The 17,911-nt window shown below is 55.2% G+C and overlaps 1 protein-coding gene across 1 annotated transcript in view; it reads left to right on the forward strand.

Annotated features, from left to right (window-relative positions):
• The window catches only part of RUNX3 (RUNX family transcription factor 3), a 62,513-nt gene extending 45,200 nt beyond the window's left edge, over positions 1–17,313 (forward strand). The window contains exons 6-8 of the mRNA XM_077150790.1: positions 547–651; positions 9,481–9,639; positions 14,164–17,313. Of these exons, the coding sequence (XP_077006905.1) occupies positions 547–651; positions 9,481–9,639; positions 14,164–14,708 (809 nt within the window). The 3' untranslated portion in view covers positions 14,709–17,313. The remainder of the gene's footprint in view (positions 1–546; positions 652–9,480; positions 9,640–14,163) is intronic.
• The last annotated feature ends 598 nt before the right edge of the window (positions 17,314–17,911 follow it).

Raw genomic sequence — 17,911 nt, forward strand, 5'->3', positions numbered from 1 at the left:
GTTAATGAAAAAGGGTAAAGAAATGTATTTTTAGTACTAGTATAGCTCTGTAAATACACATACCCGTGCAGAAAGGACTAGAACAGAAAATATCCAAATGTTAACAGTGTTGATCTCTGACTGGTGGAATGGTGGATGAGTTTTCTCTTCTTTTTTATATTTGTTATCCATTCTCAAAATTTTCTGCAAAGACTGCTGATTACTTTCAGAAAAAAAAAAAAAATCTGTATGAATCCTAACCCTGCCCGCAAATAATGAGGGCATCTGGATCGAAGGAAAAGCACAAACAAAGCCCAAGAAACAGGGAGGGAATAAATCAGAGGGGCCAAGGCATGGCGGGCACTGTGGAGGGAAGGGGCAGGGAGTGAAGTTGGCGCCAGACCTCTGGGAACCTTGAATTCTAAACCCAGCCCCTTGCACTTCGCCCAGAGCCTCCTCATCTGTCCAGATTCAGAGGGAAGGGATTTCCACAGGTGGTTACGAGGTGGGAGACCAGGGAGTTGTGAACCCCTCCAGATGCCAACCTCCTGCCTTTGTCCGTCCCAGGGAAGAGCTTCACACTGACCATCACCGTGTTCACCAACCCCACTCAAGTGGCCACCTACCACCGAGCCATCAAGGTGACTGTGGATGGACCCCGGGAGCCCAGACGTAAGTGCTGGAGCCACTAAGCCCCCAGGGAGGGGAGGGGACCCCAGTGGAGCAGGGGCCTCATGGAGGTCGGACACATGACACTACGTTCTCGACTCTGCCCCACACCCCCCCACGCCATGTGCCTGCTGGCCAAGCCCTCCCCCTCTAGGCTTAGTCCCAGACTGTGGGGAGTCAGGAGGCCCTGGGGTGGGGGTGGGGTGGCAGGACCAGCTTGTTGGCCCCCCTTCACCCAACTCTGGGGGTGATCGCACATTGGGGGCAGCTAGGGGAGTACTGATTTGCATCAGCTAAGGAAAGGAAAAGATGGAAAAGGCTTCAGACATGATGTTTGTGCTGAGTGTATATGTGGGGGGCCAGGGGGCGGCTGTGCTCAGGCAAGGTTTGCTCTGCTCCACCCCACCGGCCTCAGAGGCAAAGGCTGCTCTGGCTATGAGGCCAGATCCCCTCCTTGAAAACGTCTCCTTCATATCTTAGTCTGTGACTTGCTCAAGGTCTCACAGGTAGTGAGACGGAGCCTGCACCGCTCCACTGACAGCAAGCCTGCCCTATTGTGTTGAGAGCTCTTCCCTGCCCATCTCTTACTTTGTTGCTGTGGCCCTTTGCAGTTTAGAAAACCCTTTCCCATTTGTGATGTTACAGGATCCTTGTGACAGCAGAGCCGAGGGGTTGCCCTGTTCCCGTCAGGAGGTGGAGTATCCGCCTAAGACCCCACACCCTACAGGGTGTTAGGAGGTGATCCAGGCCTCAGTCTCCCAAGAAGCAGCCTTTAAGTGTGGGCTGAGTGGGTCTGGGGCAGGAGGACAAGCTCCTGGTATCTCTTCTCATTGCCCCAGAGACTGGGAATGGGAGGTGGCTATGCCAGGACATCATCAGTGAGGGCCCCCCCATTCTGGGTATCATCCAAGTCCTGGCCCCATTCCAGAGTCTGGCCATTTGGAAAGGGCTCAGACCTGGGCCCAGCAGCCCTGGAAGAGCCTCCCTCAGGCATCAGAGTCACCTCCTTCGGTCTCCCCTGGGTTCCTTTGCACACCATTATCAGGTCTTCCAGCTGGCACCTGCTCTGAGCAGAATTCCTGCTGGTTCCTTCAGGTGGGATCAGACCTGGATGGAGTCTTGCCCTTGACCTTGGGTTTCATGACCCTAGGCAAGTTCTCTGCAAACTAGTCAGTGACCCCAGCCCAGCCCAGGAGACTAAGGCAGTAATGACTGGGAAGCCACTTGTGATCCATTAGGCCACCAAGGTGCAGAGAGCAGATTCTTAACCAGCCTGTCTGTCTGTGGGGACCTGGACAACTCATCTGCATGCTTCAGTTTCCTTGTCTGCAAAGCAGAGTTCATATGAGCAGCTACCTCGTGCTATTGTGAGGGGAAATGTGCTAACCTATGTAAAGAAAGCGCCTATGGGTGGTTGACAGGTATTTTGTCACCAAAGCTGTGCTTCACTGATCCTCTCTGTGTCTTTGTCTGTGCAGTGGGGATGATACCACCCACCCTGCAGGCCTGGAAATCGCTGGTGGCTCCTAGATGAGAGGGAGGCTTGGCCCTTCTACCTGGGAGTCCCAAGTTGGATCCCCTACCTTCTCTTTTCTCCTGGAGTGCCTGAGGCTTGAGACAGCCTCTGTTTGGCATGAGCTCATGGGAAAAGGGTGGCATAGGATGAGGCAACTAGAGCTGGAGGGAGATGAGACAGCAAGAGGAAGGGAAAGAAACTGGGCCAGGTGGCAGAGGTAAGGCTTGCTGGGGGCCTGAAGCAGATGGTGTCCCTCTCTAGGCCAGGGCACAGCCCAGTCATTGTGTTAGAGTGACTCTCAAACAAAATCTTAGGCAGAAGCTCATTTACAGTGCAGCTTGGAGCAGGGTGTAGACATGCATCTCCAGGCCTCCCACCCTCACAGCACCTTCCAGGGACCCCTGCTTGCTCCTCCTAGGCTACCTGACACTAAGGTCATGTCTCACCAGCACCCTGTGTTCCAGCTCCACCCTAGCCTTCAGCACATGACCTCAGTTTCTAGGCCTCAGTTTCCCAAGCTATAGGAGGGAAGAGGCCAGCATAACATCTGTTGATGGCTGAGTGACCCCTGTGTGGCAAGCCCTGTGCAAAGCTCCATTAATTGATCCTCAAACAACCCAAGGAGGACGTGGAGCCAGGGGGTAGAGGCCAGGAGGCGGATCCCCCTGCCCAGGGTAGCCACCTGCCCAGGGTGGGCTTCAGTCGGCCAGCAGCTCCATCCAGGCTGGGGCTCAGGGACATGAGGACCCCTTGAAAGGGTCTTCCAAGCCTGTATGCTTGTCTGTAAAATGGGAGTGATATTAGTATCTACTTCGGGTGTTATTGTAAGAATTAAATGCGTTTACAGCAGCCCAGCCTCCGGGAAGTGCCCAACATTCCTCCTGGATCAGAGCCACCTTTTTGCATTCCAGAATTGCCTTTCCAGCCTTTTCTCCTGCTCTGCACACCTCTCACCCCCTGTGAGGGCTGAGGCTTGTGTGGGGAGGAGCGGGACCAGGTGGGGTGGGCTTCTCCTGGGAGCGAAGAAGGGAGCCTGTAGATCCCTGAGGCCCAGCTGTGGGTTCTGTGGCCGGGTCGTTCCCCTCTGCTGCCCTGCCGAGCGTGCCCAACCTGCAGCCAGGTGGCCAAGCTGGGTTTGAAGGCTGGCTTGGTGGCTTCCTGCCTGTGTGGCCTCGGTTTCTGAGGTTCTCAATGCTGGTGTCCCTCAGAATCACTGGGGGCTGGGTAAAAAGCTGGTTGCTGAGCGGGACCCAGGTTTTGGGCAGAAGGAGTGCAGTGCCTGGAAATTCTTGCGTGGGGTCTATGGACCACAGTTTGGGAACTGCTAACCCCATCTTACAGGCTTACCAGGTTCTGGTACGTGAAAGGGTAGAACACAGGTTATTAATTCTGCCTGAGGCAGAGGGGGTGTTTCTGGCATCATCCTTTTGACTCACCAACTCCTTTGAGAACTTGAAAACTGTGGACCTTTCCTCCCCCAAAATGTGCATGGAATGATTTCAACAGATATTTTTGGGGGCAACTACCAGGTGTCAGGCACTTTTCAAGAAGCTGGGGCACCACAGTGAACCCAACAAACAAGCCCCCACTTTCTTGGTGCTCACGCTGTAGAGGTGAGAAGAGATAATGAACAAGTTTTGTTCTTTCTGTTGCCCACAGGGCCCCACCTGAGCTGTGCCTCAGTGCCCCTCTGCCCTCTTCCCCTACACCCCCCTCTGCCCATCCTGGCCTCTTGGCTGGTCTTCAAATTTGCCAGGCATCCTCCTGCTGCAGGACCTTTATACTTGCTCTTCCCCTCTGTCCGGAACACTGTCCCTCCGGATGCCGACATGGCTCACGCCTTCCCATCCCTGAGGTCTTCCCTCAGATTTCTCAGGGAGGCCTTCCCTGACCACCCTGTTTCGAATTGCACATACCCCCCCCCATCCCACTACTCCCCCTTATCTTTCCCAGCTTTAATTCCACCCAAGTCCTTATCACCTTCTAATAATGCTGTATAGTTTACTCACTTATTTGTGTCCCCTCATTCTCATGGGTGCTCCACGAGGGCATGGTTTATTTTCTCTGTTTTGCCAGACACTGTTATAGGCCCTGGGGATACAGACACGAACATTTAGTCAGTACTCAGTAAGTATCTGTTGAATAAATGAAATAAATAAATAAATATCAAATTTAATTTAGGTAGTTAGAAGTGCTATAAAGAAATCCACAGCCGGGAGAGTGGCAGCAGAGTCTCAGGGTGGGCCACTGTTTTGGATGGAGCATCAGAGGAGGCCTTCTCAGGAGGTGACACGAGCAGAGGCCTGAAGGAAGTGAGCTAACAGCCAGTGTGACTGCTAGGAACTCAAGAACTTGCAGCAGGCAGTAAAAGTGACCCTAAGCCTGCAGCTGGGCCTTTGAGGGTCCTAAACATGGCACAGGTTCTTTCTCAACTCTAGGGGTGGGGAAGCAGAGGGATGCCTAGACCAAAGAGAGGCAACTTCTCCTGTCCCCTGGCTTCCAGGGTCTCTGTAGTCCCCCAGGAACAAGCCCTGGGCTGTGAACAGGCCTAGGGGAGCCAGCGGGGTCAGCCCTGCAGCAGGGAAGGGGTTAACCTCAGACCTCCCGGGTTCCCCTAATCAACCCCAGGCCGCTGGAAGCCCCAGTGGTGGCCCTGGAGGGAGCCACCGACCTCCCTGCCCGCTGGCCCCCCGCCAGCCGTTTCCCTGCCCAGCCACCGACCCACGCTTTCATCCGCTCACAGGGGGCCGATTCACAGCAGACCACCCCAGGCCCCACTGCTTTATAAATCCTCCCCCAGCACCCGCCTGTGATTCCGCGGCGGTTGTTAAAAGTCGGGTGTAAATCTCCTGACAGGCCACAGAACGGGCGCGGGCCTGGGTGCCCCACCCCATGGGCTGGGCAGACAGTAGCTGCTATGTCTGGGCTGTGGCCACACCAGGGCCAAGCCAAGCAGCCAAGGGAGGTAGCCAGGCAACTTCTGATGGGTGATCGGGGCTCACATTGTCCCCGGCGGATGACACTGTTCCTGTGGCCCTGCTTGGCGTCCTCTTTGCTTCCTGCTCCCCATTCCGCCTCCTGCAGGGCACACTGCTGGCTTCTTGCCAGCCAGCCCTCAGCCAGGTGACCAACCTCTCCTTTCTTAGAGGTCTGGGAAGCCAACAACATAACCACCAAGCTCCGCGGACCAGGCTGAGCAGCCCAGGTTGGAGACTCACACGTGCCACCACTGGCCATGTGACCTTGACCATGTGCCTCCCCTTTCCCATCTGTAAAATTGAGGTGATGATAGCCTCTCTGAGGGCCACAGCCTTTGGAGCTGATATGCATAGCCCACCTGGTTCAGTGCTTGACACGTCAGGGTCTTGTGAAGTAGTTGCCATTCTTATCACAGGAGCTTGTGTTGTGCCAGTATGAAGATGGGGGATAGCCCTTGGTCCCCCTCAGAAACACCAGGTGCCTGGCAGCTGTTGGGATCCCACGCTGGCCCAGCTGATGGTGATGAGGGATGCCCTGGGGGTGGTGGGCAGGGAGCCTCCCTCCGAAATCCAGCCCCTGTCCTCCAGCTCCCCTGCTGTGTGACCTTAGGTGAAAAATGTTGATTCTTAACACGTTTTGATAAGAATTGGTCATCTCTTTGTATCGCTGTGAAAAGGAGGAGTTACTAGCCCAGCAAATAGATGGCCAAACCAGGATGGGAAGCCAAAATTCCCTCCTTGGGGGCCGGGGTCAAGCAAGCTCTTTAATTCTCACAGTTTGTCCTCTCCCTTAGGAGTTAATATGAGAGTCCCCTTTTATAGATGGCAGCTGAGACTCAGAGGGACAGGGTGACATGCCCAAGATTACCCAGCACAACAGTGGGTGAGAGCTGCCTGGTACAGGTCTGGAGACACTCCCAGGAAAGGGCCAGCTGAGATCTGCCCTCCCACAAATGAGGGTCCTGGGCACTGATCAAGGCCATGTTGGGGGGTAGCTATCTGTGACTCGAGCCCAGCCAAGTTGGGCTTCCCCACCTTCCCCCGGGATGCTCTACTTTTAACACTTACCCCTCCTCCAGCTCATCCTTACTCTCTGGAATTAGCCAGTATGATAATCACTATCCAGGCATGGAAACTGAGGTTCAGAGGGAGAGAGATTTGATGCACTAGAACAGGGCTGGAGTTGAGAGTTGGACTCTCAGCGCTGAGCTCTAGAATAGTTAGGTTCCCGGTGGGGTCAGCTGAGCCCCTTTTATCTTCACCCAAGCCACCTCCTTTACCTGTAGACAGCAACCCTATGCCTGGGCTGGGCAGGGCCCTAACTCCCCATTGTCTAGATCCCTGATTTTCAGAACCCAGGCTCCTTTCCTAAGGGATGAGCTCCAGGGAGAGAAGGTAGCCAGAGCCTTCTGGGTGACATTGAGCATGTCACTGATCTTCCACCATGAAAGAGGTGGAAGAAAAGGGCTTCCCAAAGGAGGGGCTCTTGGGCTGAGCCCTGGAGGAGTGGAACTACAGGGGCCTCGGTGAGCAGACTATGCAGAGGGGAAACTGAGGCACAGAGAGCAAAAGGGCCAGGTCCTAGATGATTGAGGGAGCTAGTGCCAGAGCTCCCCAGCCAACTCCCAGTGTGGGTAGTCAAATGAAAGAGGCCTTTTCAGCAGGCCCATCTTCTTTTCCTCAGGCACAGGAAGTTCCATTCTGTTCCCAGTGTGCAGGCCCTGACTCCATGGCGCCAAGCCTCATTGGCGCCCTGGCCACATGCAGCTGCTTCATCTTCCCTCTTCTCCTTTTTGGCAGTGTCCCCAGCATTCCACAGCAACAAGAAAGTAATGTCCGGTGTGCTTTAGAAATTCCCCTCCTCCAGGAAGTCTGCCCTACTTGAAGGCAGAACAGCATAATGGCAGGGAGCATGTGCTCTGGGATCAGGTGACCTGATTTGTATCCTGGGCTGGTCACGTGGCTTAGGTCTCATATTGAAGCCTCAGTAGCTCCATCTGTGCAATGGGAGCAAAAAGGTATAAAGAGAAAGAGCACTGGACTTGGAGTCAACAGAACTGTTGCAAATGCTGATTCTATAGTCCCAAGATCCAGATTTTATCATCCTGGTCTTGGTGTCCTCATCCCAGATGTGGAGGTGGGCACGAGCAGGGAGGAAGTGATAGTTGTAAAAGTGGTGACCCATATGGATGGACCTTGTTTGGCCAGTACCATGACTTGTAAGGTGGCTGATAGGGACACTGAGCCTTGGGGTAAGAGGGAAGGGAAGTGATTTGAGTGAGGCCACCAGGCTGTGAGGGGTCTTATCCTCGACTCCAGGCTGGCCATGAACCCCACATCCCTTCTGCTGGGGCACAGAAGTAACTCTAAATGCTCTTTGTACACAGTGTGACACGGAAACGGGACTTTTCTTCATCAGTGACGATAGTGACAAGACCTGAGGTTTTGTACCAGCTTTTTTATAACCCCATTGACTCACTTCAGTTTTGTGGTTGACTGAGACACCCAGATCCCTTTACCTAAGCTGCTGCCAGGTCAGTCTGGGGTCTTCCTGCCTCTTGAGATCATTCTGCAGTCATTTGTTCCACCAGCTTGTCCGTATCTCCTTACCATTTGTGGTGGCCTTCACCACAAGGGAGGCGACATTTCCTCAAAGGCCTGTTGGGGCCGAGGACTGAGCCCTGGGGCACTCCCCTTGAGACAACCCACTGCTGGCCATCCATGAACCTTCTTCAGTGGCTCAGGTTGTAGAACCAATCTAGAAATGAAAGCTCTAACACAGTGGTTGCAAATCGGCAGCCCCTGGGTAGCAAGTGTCCTACACAGTGGTGGTATTTTTTTGATGCATTTGGATTAATGACCAACTATAAAATATGGAATTTCAGCAGGTTTATGGCTTCTCCTAGTCAACTGGAAGCGCTGACAATGCTGGGTCACATCCCTCAGGGACTGGGTAGCAGCTGTCCCTTTTTCAAGGCATGCCCTTTCCAGTCTGCCCTAGTCCCTCCACAACCTGCTTGCTCCAATTTTGTGACTTGCCCAGGCAATAACAGAGGAAATTTGAAAACAAGTTAAGTAGCCAGAGGGAAATGGTTGAAGGAACTGCTGCCCCAGTGGGATGGGCAAGCAAGAGTGTACATTACTGATGTAGCAGTGGTCTCCTCATCACACCTGTCCAGGCCACCCTGTGATTTTTACAGGAACTCTCATTTCCACGGGGCTTGGTTACTCTCCCTATTTTATAGATGAGAAAATTGAGATGGATCTCCAAGGTCTGCTATCGAATAGAAAAATCAAGTGATAGAATGACACACATAGGCTGAAAGCATTCAGGAAAGTCTCACAAGACACTTGTTCTGTTTCCATGCATGTAAAACATTAAAAGGCTGAGAAGGAAAAAAAAAAAAGGCTGGGAAGAAAGACCTCCAAACTGGTTACAGTGGGGACTTCTGAAGAGAGGCTTAGAGTGGGCCAAAGGAGTGTTTAGCCTTATCTTACATGTAAAACTAGTCATTCAGAAAGTGGGAGGGAAGGGGGTTCCCTGCAAGCCTGATGTCATTCAAGTGCCCCCTGGACCTAGGCTGGCTAAGTAGGGCCATGACCACCTTGACCCTCCAGCACCCTGCTAGGGTCCTAGGAAATGAGGCTGGGGTCCATGGCAGGGAGTAATAGGGAGTGCTGGCAGTTTTCTGGTGGGATGCCCCAAGCCAGGTGCCCTGCTCCCCTGTCCTCAGTTTCTGGTCACAGATGGGAGTGCAGCCCCACCCAAGTGCCTCGTCCTGTCTGCAGCCTGGAGAGCAGAGGCAGGGGGTGTTGTGAGCTGGCTCGGGGCTTAGTTCTAACCTGGGGCCACCTCCCCTTATTTTTGTAGTTCGTGATGCTGGGGACAGAGGGTGGCCACACTCCTGGGTTCATTTTCCCTTAGTTCGCTGTTGCCTCAGTTTCCCCTTCTGCCAAACGGGGTGTGGTCCAAGTCATAGGCTTTGATTTGAACCCTGAGTTAGATCCAGACTCTGCTATTTGCTGGCTTTGTGACCTGGAGCCCCTCCAAACCTCCCTGTGAAGTAATGATTTTTCTTACTCATACAGATACGGAAAAGGTAGGATGGGATCCCAGCAGCCTTAGGTGGCACATATGACTGTTCTCTGTTCAGAAAGTCTTTTGAGAAGCTCTGGGAGTGTTGATCCTGACCTGGAAGTTAGAACTCAGAAAGAACCTCCCAGCAGAGCAAGGCATTTCCATCTCCCCTGAGGCATAGGACCCGAGCAGGTCAAGAACGGAGGACCTGAGGGTGACCAGACTCTGATGGGGCCCCCGCCCCCTTCCTCTCTCTGCAGGACACCGGCAGAAGCTGGAGGACCAGACCAAGGCGTTCCCTGACCGCTTCGGGGACCTGGAGCGGCTGCGCATGCGTGTAACACCGAGCACCCCCAGCCCCCGTGGCTCGCTTAGCACTACCGGCCACTTTAGCAGCCAGACCCAGACACCCATTCAAGGTACAGCACAGCGGGGGCTGCGGCGTGGGGGCTTAACCTGGGCCAAGAACTCATCTGAAGCTCTTCACTGCCCCCCTGGTTTTCTAGAGGCGTGGTGCCCATTTGCTTCTCTGGATGTTTCCTGAGGCCCTTCTTTGTGCCCACTCCTGGGCCAGGCCCTTCATTCATTTGCTCACACACTAGGCATGATGTGTAGCCCCAGGGGCCAACAGGAAGAGTACAGATACAGTCCCTGCCTTCCTGAAGCTTCCTGTCCCCTGGGGAAAATAGATGTTAAGTCCATCATGCCCCCATTAAAATTGGGCATGACTCATACAAGTCAGGTTCCTGGAACCCATGACAGGCCCCTTTCTAAGCCTCAGCTTTCTCATCTGAAAGTGGGGTAGGGGTGGATGCCTCTGCCCAGGGCCGGGAAGGCAGTTACATGAAGGGCTGCGCTGAAACGAGCTTCCTGAACTATAAGGTGCTGTTCCTGCTCTGGAGAGGTGCACAGCATGCCTGGGAGAGGGCCCCCACCCAGCCTAGAGACTCCTCTCAAGAAGGAAGGAGGAGGGAGGCCTCTGGGCTGAGGTGGGAGTGAGGACCAAAGCTGGGTCTTTTTCTCCATTGCCTCAGTGGGTACAACAGGCAAAATCAAAACTAGAGCTCTGAAAGAAGGTCTTCCAGAATATATAGATACCTGGCACATAGTAGGTGCTCAGCAAATAGTTGGAGGAGGAATATCTCTTCTCTTCCCCACCTTCTCAGTCGTTGGGTTGGAGGGAGCTGTGTGCACACTGGCCCTTGGGCCAGGCAAGGGGAGAGTGCCCAGCAGCAGCACTAGATGAAGGCAGAAGGGCTGGCTGCAGTTATGCTCTGTGGGTGTCTGCTCTTTCTTTATGCACCGAGGCCTGGTTAGAACCCATGTGGCAGGTGAGTGAATTGAGGTTCCAGAGGTTAAGGACCATCCTTGAGTCACAGAGCCTGTCAAGGACCAGAACCAAAATCTCTATAGTGCTCAGCCCCAGGAATTTCCTGAGCTTCGAAGAGCAAGGAGAGCCTGGGGCAGGGTTGCAAACTGACTCCCCCCTGCTTCACTCCTCCTCTCCTCCTCCATGCTCCATGCCGAATGGGGACCTGTGGTCTCTCTGTTAGGGGAGGCTGTGTGCCACCCCCACCCCACCCCACCCCACCCCACCCCACCCCCAGCCCTTACCATGTGCCTGGCACGCTGCAACAGCAGGCAGAGTTGAGACAGCCCCTCGGTGAGGCGGGTAAGGAAGGGTCCTTCCCATTCTGGTCTGGTCTGAAAGGAGCACTGGCCCTGCTGAGGCTCCAAGGCAGGGGAGAGCCCCTGCCCTCTGAGCCCATAGAGTAGTGAAATTGAGACGCTTGGCAGCTCTTGAGCCCTAGGGAGTTGCCTCAAGACCCCAAGAGGCATCGGGAGTTCCCTGTACTCTGAGTTCCTGCCCACATCTGCCCAGAGGCTGCCTGTGTTCCCCACAGGCCGGCATTTGTCAGGTCCAGTTCCCTAACAGTCCAGACCCTTCCCTCCCGTGGGCAGAGCCAGCAGGTGGGGGTGAGCAATAGCTTCCTGTCCACCAGCTCCTGTGGAGGAGAGCCCCCTTCTGCCCTTCCACAGTTGAGTGGACATGGCTTGGGAATCTACTTAAGGGACCTGCAGCAGGTCTATGCATCCTCCGTCTGCCCGAAGACCCAGCCCAGCTGAGCAGCAGGAAGAGACCCTGCCTCCACACTGGGGCTGGGAGGGAAGGAGGGCAGGTCTGTGTGGGCCAGTAGAGGCAGGACCCCCAGCCCCTCCCATTCCATCCGCAGCAAGGGCCTCAGGCAGCCTATGTGGCTTTCCTCCCCAGCCAGGTCTCCCCCTCCCCCAGGCCTGCCCTCTTGGGGCCAGAGAAAGGGCCCCAGACCATCAGGACCAGGGAAAGAGATGAACTTTGGAAACAAGTGGTCCTGGCTAGGGATTCTGGTTCTGCCACATGCTGGTGGTGGGATCTTACTGTGTGAAGTCACTTCTCTCTGAGCCTTGATTTTCTCATCTGTAACGCGGGAAGAAGGAGGTACCTGCCAGGGCATGTTGGCAGGACTAGACCTGGGAAGGTTCGCTCTTGCTGGTCTACTTTCCTTGGTGGGATGAGGGTTGACCTTCAGGTTCCATCCTGGGGATCCTCCCCAGGACACCCCCCACCTCATCCCCGGTGCCTGTTAACAGCTCTGACCCCCTGGCTTTGGCCACTGGCAAACAGTGCTGAGGCCCCAGCCCCTCCATACCCCAGCCCCTGGCCCCCTAGCTGTGGCCGCCCACAATGGGGTCTTCTCACAGCTCAAAGGACTCATTCAGCTACCATGCAGCAGCTGGGGCAATTTGGAGAAGAAAATAAACATTTCCTTCCACTGTTGGGATTGGCTGCCCGACAGTGGTCCAGCCAGCTCGGGTTTCCTTGGGCTGCTGGGCAGAGAAGTATGGGCAGGAGCCTCAGGGATGCTGCTGGTGGGTCTGAGGCACTGCTGAGGGCAGGTACTTCTGCCACCACCCTCAAGGAGGAAGGCCGGAGGGGACAGTGGCTGGTCTGGGTAGGCTCAGCCTTGAGCCTTGCAGTTCATGTGAACCCTGAGACTACATACACATTTGCAGGGCCTAGTTTTTCCTGGGCTGCAGCCCCACTGTTGCATCCTGAGGGCCTGTTTGGGTTTCCTTTGTCCTAGGCATGGAGTTTCTGCCAGGTGGGCAGCACCTATTTCACTGGGCTTGGATCTGAGGTGTGAACCCCATACCAGGCTGTGCTTGGGTACAGGCACTAGATGAGTGTAGGGAGTCAGGTACCTCTGACCCTCTAGGCCTCGTGGCAGCACTGACAAGTCAAGGGACTTGTTAGAAGGGCATAGCAGATGATCTGGAAGCCTCAGGCACCCAGACCCCTGCCCCCACATCTCCCCACCTTGAGCCAGGGAGGACTGCTCCTTTCTGATCCCCACCAGGACTCAAGCAGTTGCTAAGGAAAACATGGCCCAGCTGAGTTGGAAGGCCCCCAAAGTTCAGAGAAGTTATTGGTCTTACCCAAGGTCACACAGCATCTCAGGCACAGCCAAAGAAGCAGGAGGTCTGAGGACGTCCATAATTCTCCGTTAATCAAGCCTCAGTTATAGCAGACAGTGCCCACCCAGAGCTGGCACTGCCTGCTGGGCCAGGGGGTAGAGGTTGGTCCCTGCCTGGGTCCACTTCTGGCATTTATTCTTTAGTTGGTGGGACAGAGGGTTTGGGGCCAGACTGACTTCTTGGAGCTCACCCACCTTCCCATTGCTGCCCAGAGTCACCCCCTTGGCCAAGGTACAAGGAAAGTCCAGGGTCAGGGCCTTGTCTTGGCATGGCCTCACTTCCCTAGAAACTGTTATTGTCCCGTCTTTTCATATGGAATAACTGATACACAGAGAAGTTAAGTGACTTGCCCAGGAACACACAGCTAGTATCAGAACTGAGATTTGAACCCAGACAGTCTAGTTCCAGAGGCCATATAGTTAACTTCTGTGCTGCCTCAAAGATGGGGGCGACTACCTATTTGGCACAGGTAGAGCTCAGGACCAGGAACCCTAGGACTTTGTACCAGGTCCAGTGTCCTGTGTACTCCTCTCTGGGCCTTGAACTTCCCACCTTTGCACCAAGGGGGTTAGGCACAGTCCCAAACCCCTTTGAATGCTGAGGATGTTTTTGGATGGGGAAGTGACTATGGTTATGAAGTATGGGGTGGAGGTGAGGGCATTCTTTGTCTTAGAGCCCGATGAGGAGCCAAACTCCCGGGGGAGCCAGGGCAGTACATGAGCTGGACTCTGGGTCTCTCTTGGACCAAGGTGGGGTCCGCACCTCCAAGCCCCTCTAGCTGCTGCAACTCCAGCTTGCAAGGCAGCCTTGGAAACCCAGGCCTAGGGACACATACACACACACACCAGCAGAAAGCAGAAGCCCAGCAGTGAGTTTCTGCCTTCCTGTATAATCAGTAGAATCAATCCCCTTCTCTCCCTCCCACCTCTCTGTTTTAGTTTCCTCATCTGCCAAAGCAGGACCCAACTCCCAATCTCACAGGGCCCTTTCCATACGTCAGCTCATAACAGTGGGAAGAAGTGAGGAAACTGCCAGCCAAGCCTCCTGGGAGGGCTGTGCTGACCCCTGTCCTCAACTCCCCACACGCCCGACAGCCCAGCTGGAGTCCCACCCTTACCCTCTTGACAGACCGCTCCACTGCTAGGCTTCGAAGGAGGTTCTACAGAGAAGGGGGGAAGGGAAAAGTCCTCTGCACCTTCCCAAAGGGAAGCTCCCACAGCCATGTTCTGGCCCTGACACTTGCCCCCCACCTGTTTCCTGGTGGGTCTCTGTTAGAGGTCATGGCCAACTACAGCCCTGGAACAGCCCAGGGGAGACCCAGAAGCAGAAGCAGGGCTTTGTGAGCCAGAGCCCAGAGGTGGTTCTTGAGGGAGGACCCTGGGGACAGTCTCTGTCCGCACCTGACCTGCCTCCTTTCTGTCCCCCAGGCACCCCGGACCTGAACCCTTTCTCCGACCCCCGCCAGTTTGACCGCTCTTTCCCAGCCCTGCCGACCCTCACAGAGAGCCGCTTCCCTGACCCGAGGATGCATTACCCAGGGGCTATGTCAGCTGCCTTCCCCTACAGCGCCACACCTTCGGGCACAAGCATCAGTGGCCTCAACGTGGCAAGCATGCCAGCCACCAGCCGCTTCCACCACACCTACCTCCCACCGCCCTACCCTGGGGCCCCGCAGAACCAGAGCGGGCCCTTCCAGGCCAACCCGTCCCCCTACCACCTCTACTACGGCACGTCCTCTGGCTCCTACCAGTTCTCTATGGTGGCCGGCAGCAGCAGCGGGGGCGACCGCTCGCCCACCCGCATGCTCACCTCCTGCACCAGCAGTGCCGCTTCCGTTGCCGCTGGCAACCTCATGAACCCCAGCCTGGGCAGCCAGAGCGACGGCGTGGAGGCCGATGGCAGCCACAGCAACTCGCCCACCACCCTCAGCACACCGGGCCGCATGGATGAGGCTGTGTGGCGGCCCTACTGACCGCCCAGCTCAGAGCGGACTTCTGCTGGAGGTGCGTGGGACCCCAAGAACCTTCCTGAAAAGTGACTGCCCTGCTCCAAGGTTCTGGACAGCAATGGGATTTATGTTCCGAAGGATTCATGGTCTTGGGTTCCATGGGTCCTAAAGTCCAGAGCTGGTGGGTGGCTCTGAGAGCAACTGGTCCAGCCACATCTTTGTACAGAGGTAGGGACAGCGCCCCCGCCCCCCCCCCCCCCCAGGACACTGTTCCCAGCCCAGCTCCCAATCATCTCATCCCATGATCCCGTGGGAGGTGTATCCTCCTGCCACCCTCCCTGGGGACCTCACTGTCCCCAGCTGTGCTCAGGTCTCCTGGGAAATGAGGACCATCTCTGTTCCAGGGAGAGAGAGTGTCGGCCCACGGTCTCTGGGAAGACCTCCCTGGGACTGGCCTCCCAGCCCCTCCACCTTTAGAGGTTCTGCACCCCATGGACTCATCCCTCTGCATTTACACCAACCAAGTCAGAGCTGGAAAGCCCCCCACCCCTGAGGGGTTTCCCTCATCATGTAGATGGAGCAGGAACCCATCCAGAAAACCCAGGAAATGGCTGGCAGAGATGGGATGAGAACACATCCTAGCCAGTCTCCCCAACCCTGCTTCCCTGTAATTCCCAAGAGCTAAGAAGCCCCTGCCCCTCCCCAGCTGCCTGTGGGTCCCAGGCCCCAGAGTGGATTAGCCTATTGCAACAGGTCCCTGGCACCAGAGAAGGCCCCTGCAGACCGCACTTTTACCAGCCCAGGGTGTTCACCCTCTCTTCTCCCAACGGGAGCTGAGGGAACCCTCCTCCCCTAGGCTGGATTCATAATCTCCAGTATTTCAGAGAATATGGAGACTGGATAGGTCCTAGCAGAAGGCACCAGGGTGAGGAGTCACTGGGTGAGGGAGGCATCAGCATCCCCGCCCCACCCAGACCCAGCCAAGCTGTGCCCTTCTACCCGCCCCAGCCTGGGAGGGCCCAGCCTAATCTTCCAACCCCCAGCACATGACTCTCCATTGGACTGGTTTGTGCTCCAAAAGCAGGCACAGTCTTGAACCAAAACCAGTTTTTAAAGCTGATTTTCAAAAAAGAAGCTTCTTAAGCCTTTTTAGTCTCCTACAGGCTAAGCCCCGTGAGAATGAACAACCCCAACCCCTGTCCCTCTGCTGCCGCCTTCTCAAAGTGTGGGACTGCAGGGATCACAGGGCCTCCCCAAGCCGCACCCCCTCCGTGTCCCACCAGCCTCCCCCAGGGGCTGACCCAGGAGGGACCAAGAGGAACACGGAAGAGGTGCCGGAATCTCCTACCTGTGGCTCTTGAACATTTGTCCAAGAGGATGTGGCAGCATCTGGCAGGGCCAGGTGGGACACAAGAGTTGGAGAGCAAGGGCTGCAGGTGGCGGGACAGAAACCCTGTAAGCAGTTCCTCAGCCTTGTCTTACCCCCCTGGGCCCAGAGGTAAAGTATTGCCCTTTCGTCTCTCTGCAGATGGGAAAGCAGTCCTTGCCCAAGGGCCCAGGCTCCAGGATTCTCGCATCTAACTTCTTTAGGTCTAGAAAGCCTAAGTGGAAAAAGATAAGAAAACTTAAAAGGGTTAGCCAGTGGGCAAGGTTTTTGTCATTGTTCAGCCACATCTTCTGTGGAAGCGAGAGTCTCTCCTACAAAACGTTCCTTTGTGGTGGTTGTCTCTGATGGCACTTGTCCTGCCTTGTCACCCCAAACTGCAACAACAGCCAGATATACCAGACAGTAAAGATTTTTCTGGCAGGCTAGGAGGTTAATGATCCCTTCAAACTCCTCCTGCTGCATTGTCTCTTGTCCTGCCCTCAGTGGAAAAAGCAGTCCCCGCCTCTTCAAAATAGCTGCTAGAGGTGTCCTGCTGTCCCCGCATCCAGGGGTCCTCTCCAGCCCCTCTCAGGAAGCAGCTGCAAATCCATTGCCCTTGTACCTTCTTCGTTCCTCTTCTCTGTGGTGGAAGACTGGCCCCAGGCCAGCATGGAAGGCACCTTTGGGTTCCCAGTACCCAGCACTTTGTAGCTCCACCCCAGACTTGTACCCTTTCCTGATACCCAAACTCTGGTGGGGACAGGAACAGGAAATAAACTGACGCTCCTTCCTCCCTCCTCCCCGCAAGCCTAGAAGTGATAGCAGCCATGCTGAGTCTGTTTTTAAGGCCCACAGCCTGGGCTGGTAAAAATGGGTCCTTATTTCCAGGGCTGCTTTAAAGTTGTACTAGGCGAACACACTGATTTAGAAAGCACAAGGAAGCTAAGGGATTGTGATAACAGTATTACTGTATGCCTGTGGGTGGTGGGTACAGATCCTTTGTGACATATTGTCATGCTGAGGTGTTAGTACCTGCTACCCTCATATCTTCCATAAAACCATCCTAGAGCTGGGAAGAGGGTGGGAAAGGGAGGGGTGGAAACTGCTTTGCACTATAATTTGCTTGGTGTGTTGGTTTTTAATGCACAACTTGCTTGTACAGTAAAACTGTCGTCTGTATTATTTAATTGTAAAATGGAATTTTGACTGATTTGTTATAATAATATAACTCTGAGATGTGTTGAAGGATCCCAATGCCAGTCTTCTAGGGTGAGTGTTGGGGGTGAGAGGGGTGGAGACTCCCCACCACTGCTGGGGAGGCATTGGGGCAGGGCCTGGGGTTAGGAAAAGGACTCAATCAGCCACTCTGGAGACACCCAGCACCTGGGCCTCCCTGCATCCTTCTTCGGAACTGGCCAGAGACTACCCTGGCCCGGGTACAGCTGGTAAGGCTCCTCCTAGTGTGACCGGAACTGTCAAGGTACCTCCAAGCCCTCCTCCTGGCACAATTGGCCTGTAATTTTGGCCCGGTGAACAGGAGAAGCTGTGGTGGGAAGGGCCCCTGCCCCACAGGACTTGAGTTTGCTGGAATGGTGACAAGTCAGCAGCTTAGCAACTATCAGGACTGCCAGGCAAGCAGTGGCTGCAGCTCCCTAGTTAGCAGGTGCGTGGACCGAGGCACACACAGGGGTGTCATCCAGCTCTGTGTCCAGAGAGTTTGTGGGTGAGCTGGGACTGCAGCCTGTTAGAACTGTCAGTGGGGTGGGGTGGGGACCTGGCTTGGCAACCCCTCCACCCTGCTGACAAGGAGGCCTGACCCCCTGGGGCCTCAGCTCCCAGCCTATCACCTGGCCCGCTGTAC

Source organism: Tamandua tetradactyla, chromosome 2 (genome assembly GCF_023851605.1).
Source record: "Tamandua tetradactyla isolate mTamTet1 chromosome 2, mTamTet1.pri, whole genome shotgun sequence".
NCBI lineage: Eukaryota > Metazoa > Chordata > Mammalia > Pilosa > Myrmecophagidae > Tamandua > Tamandua tetradactyla.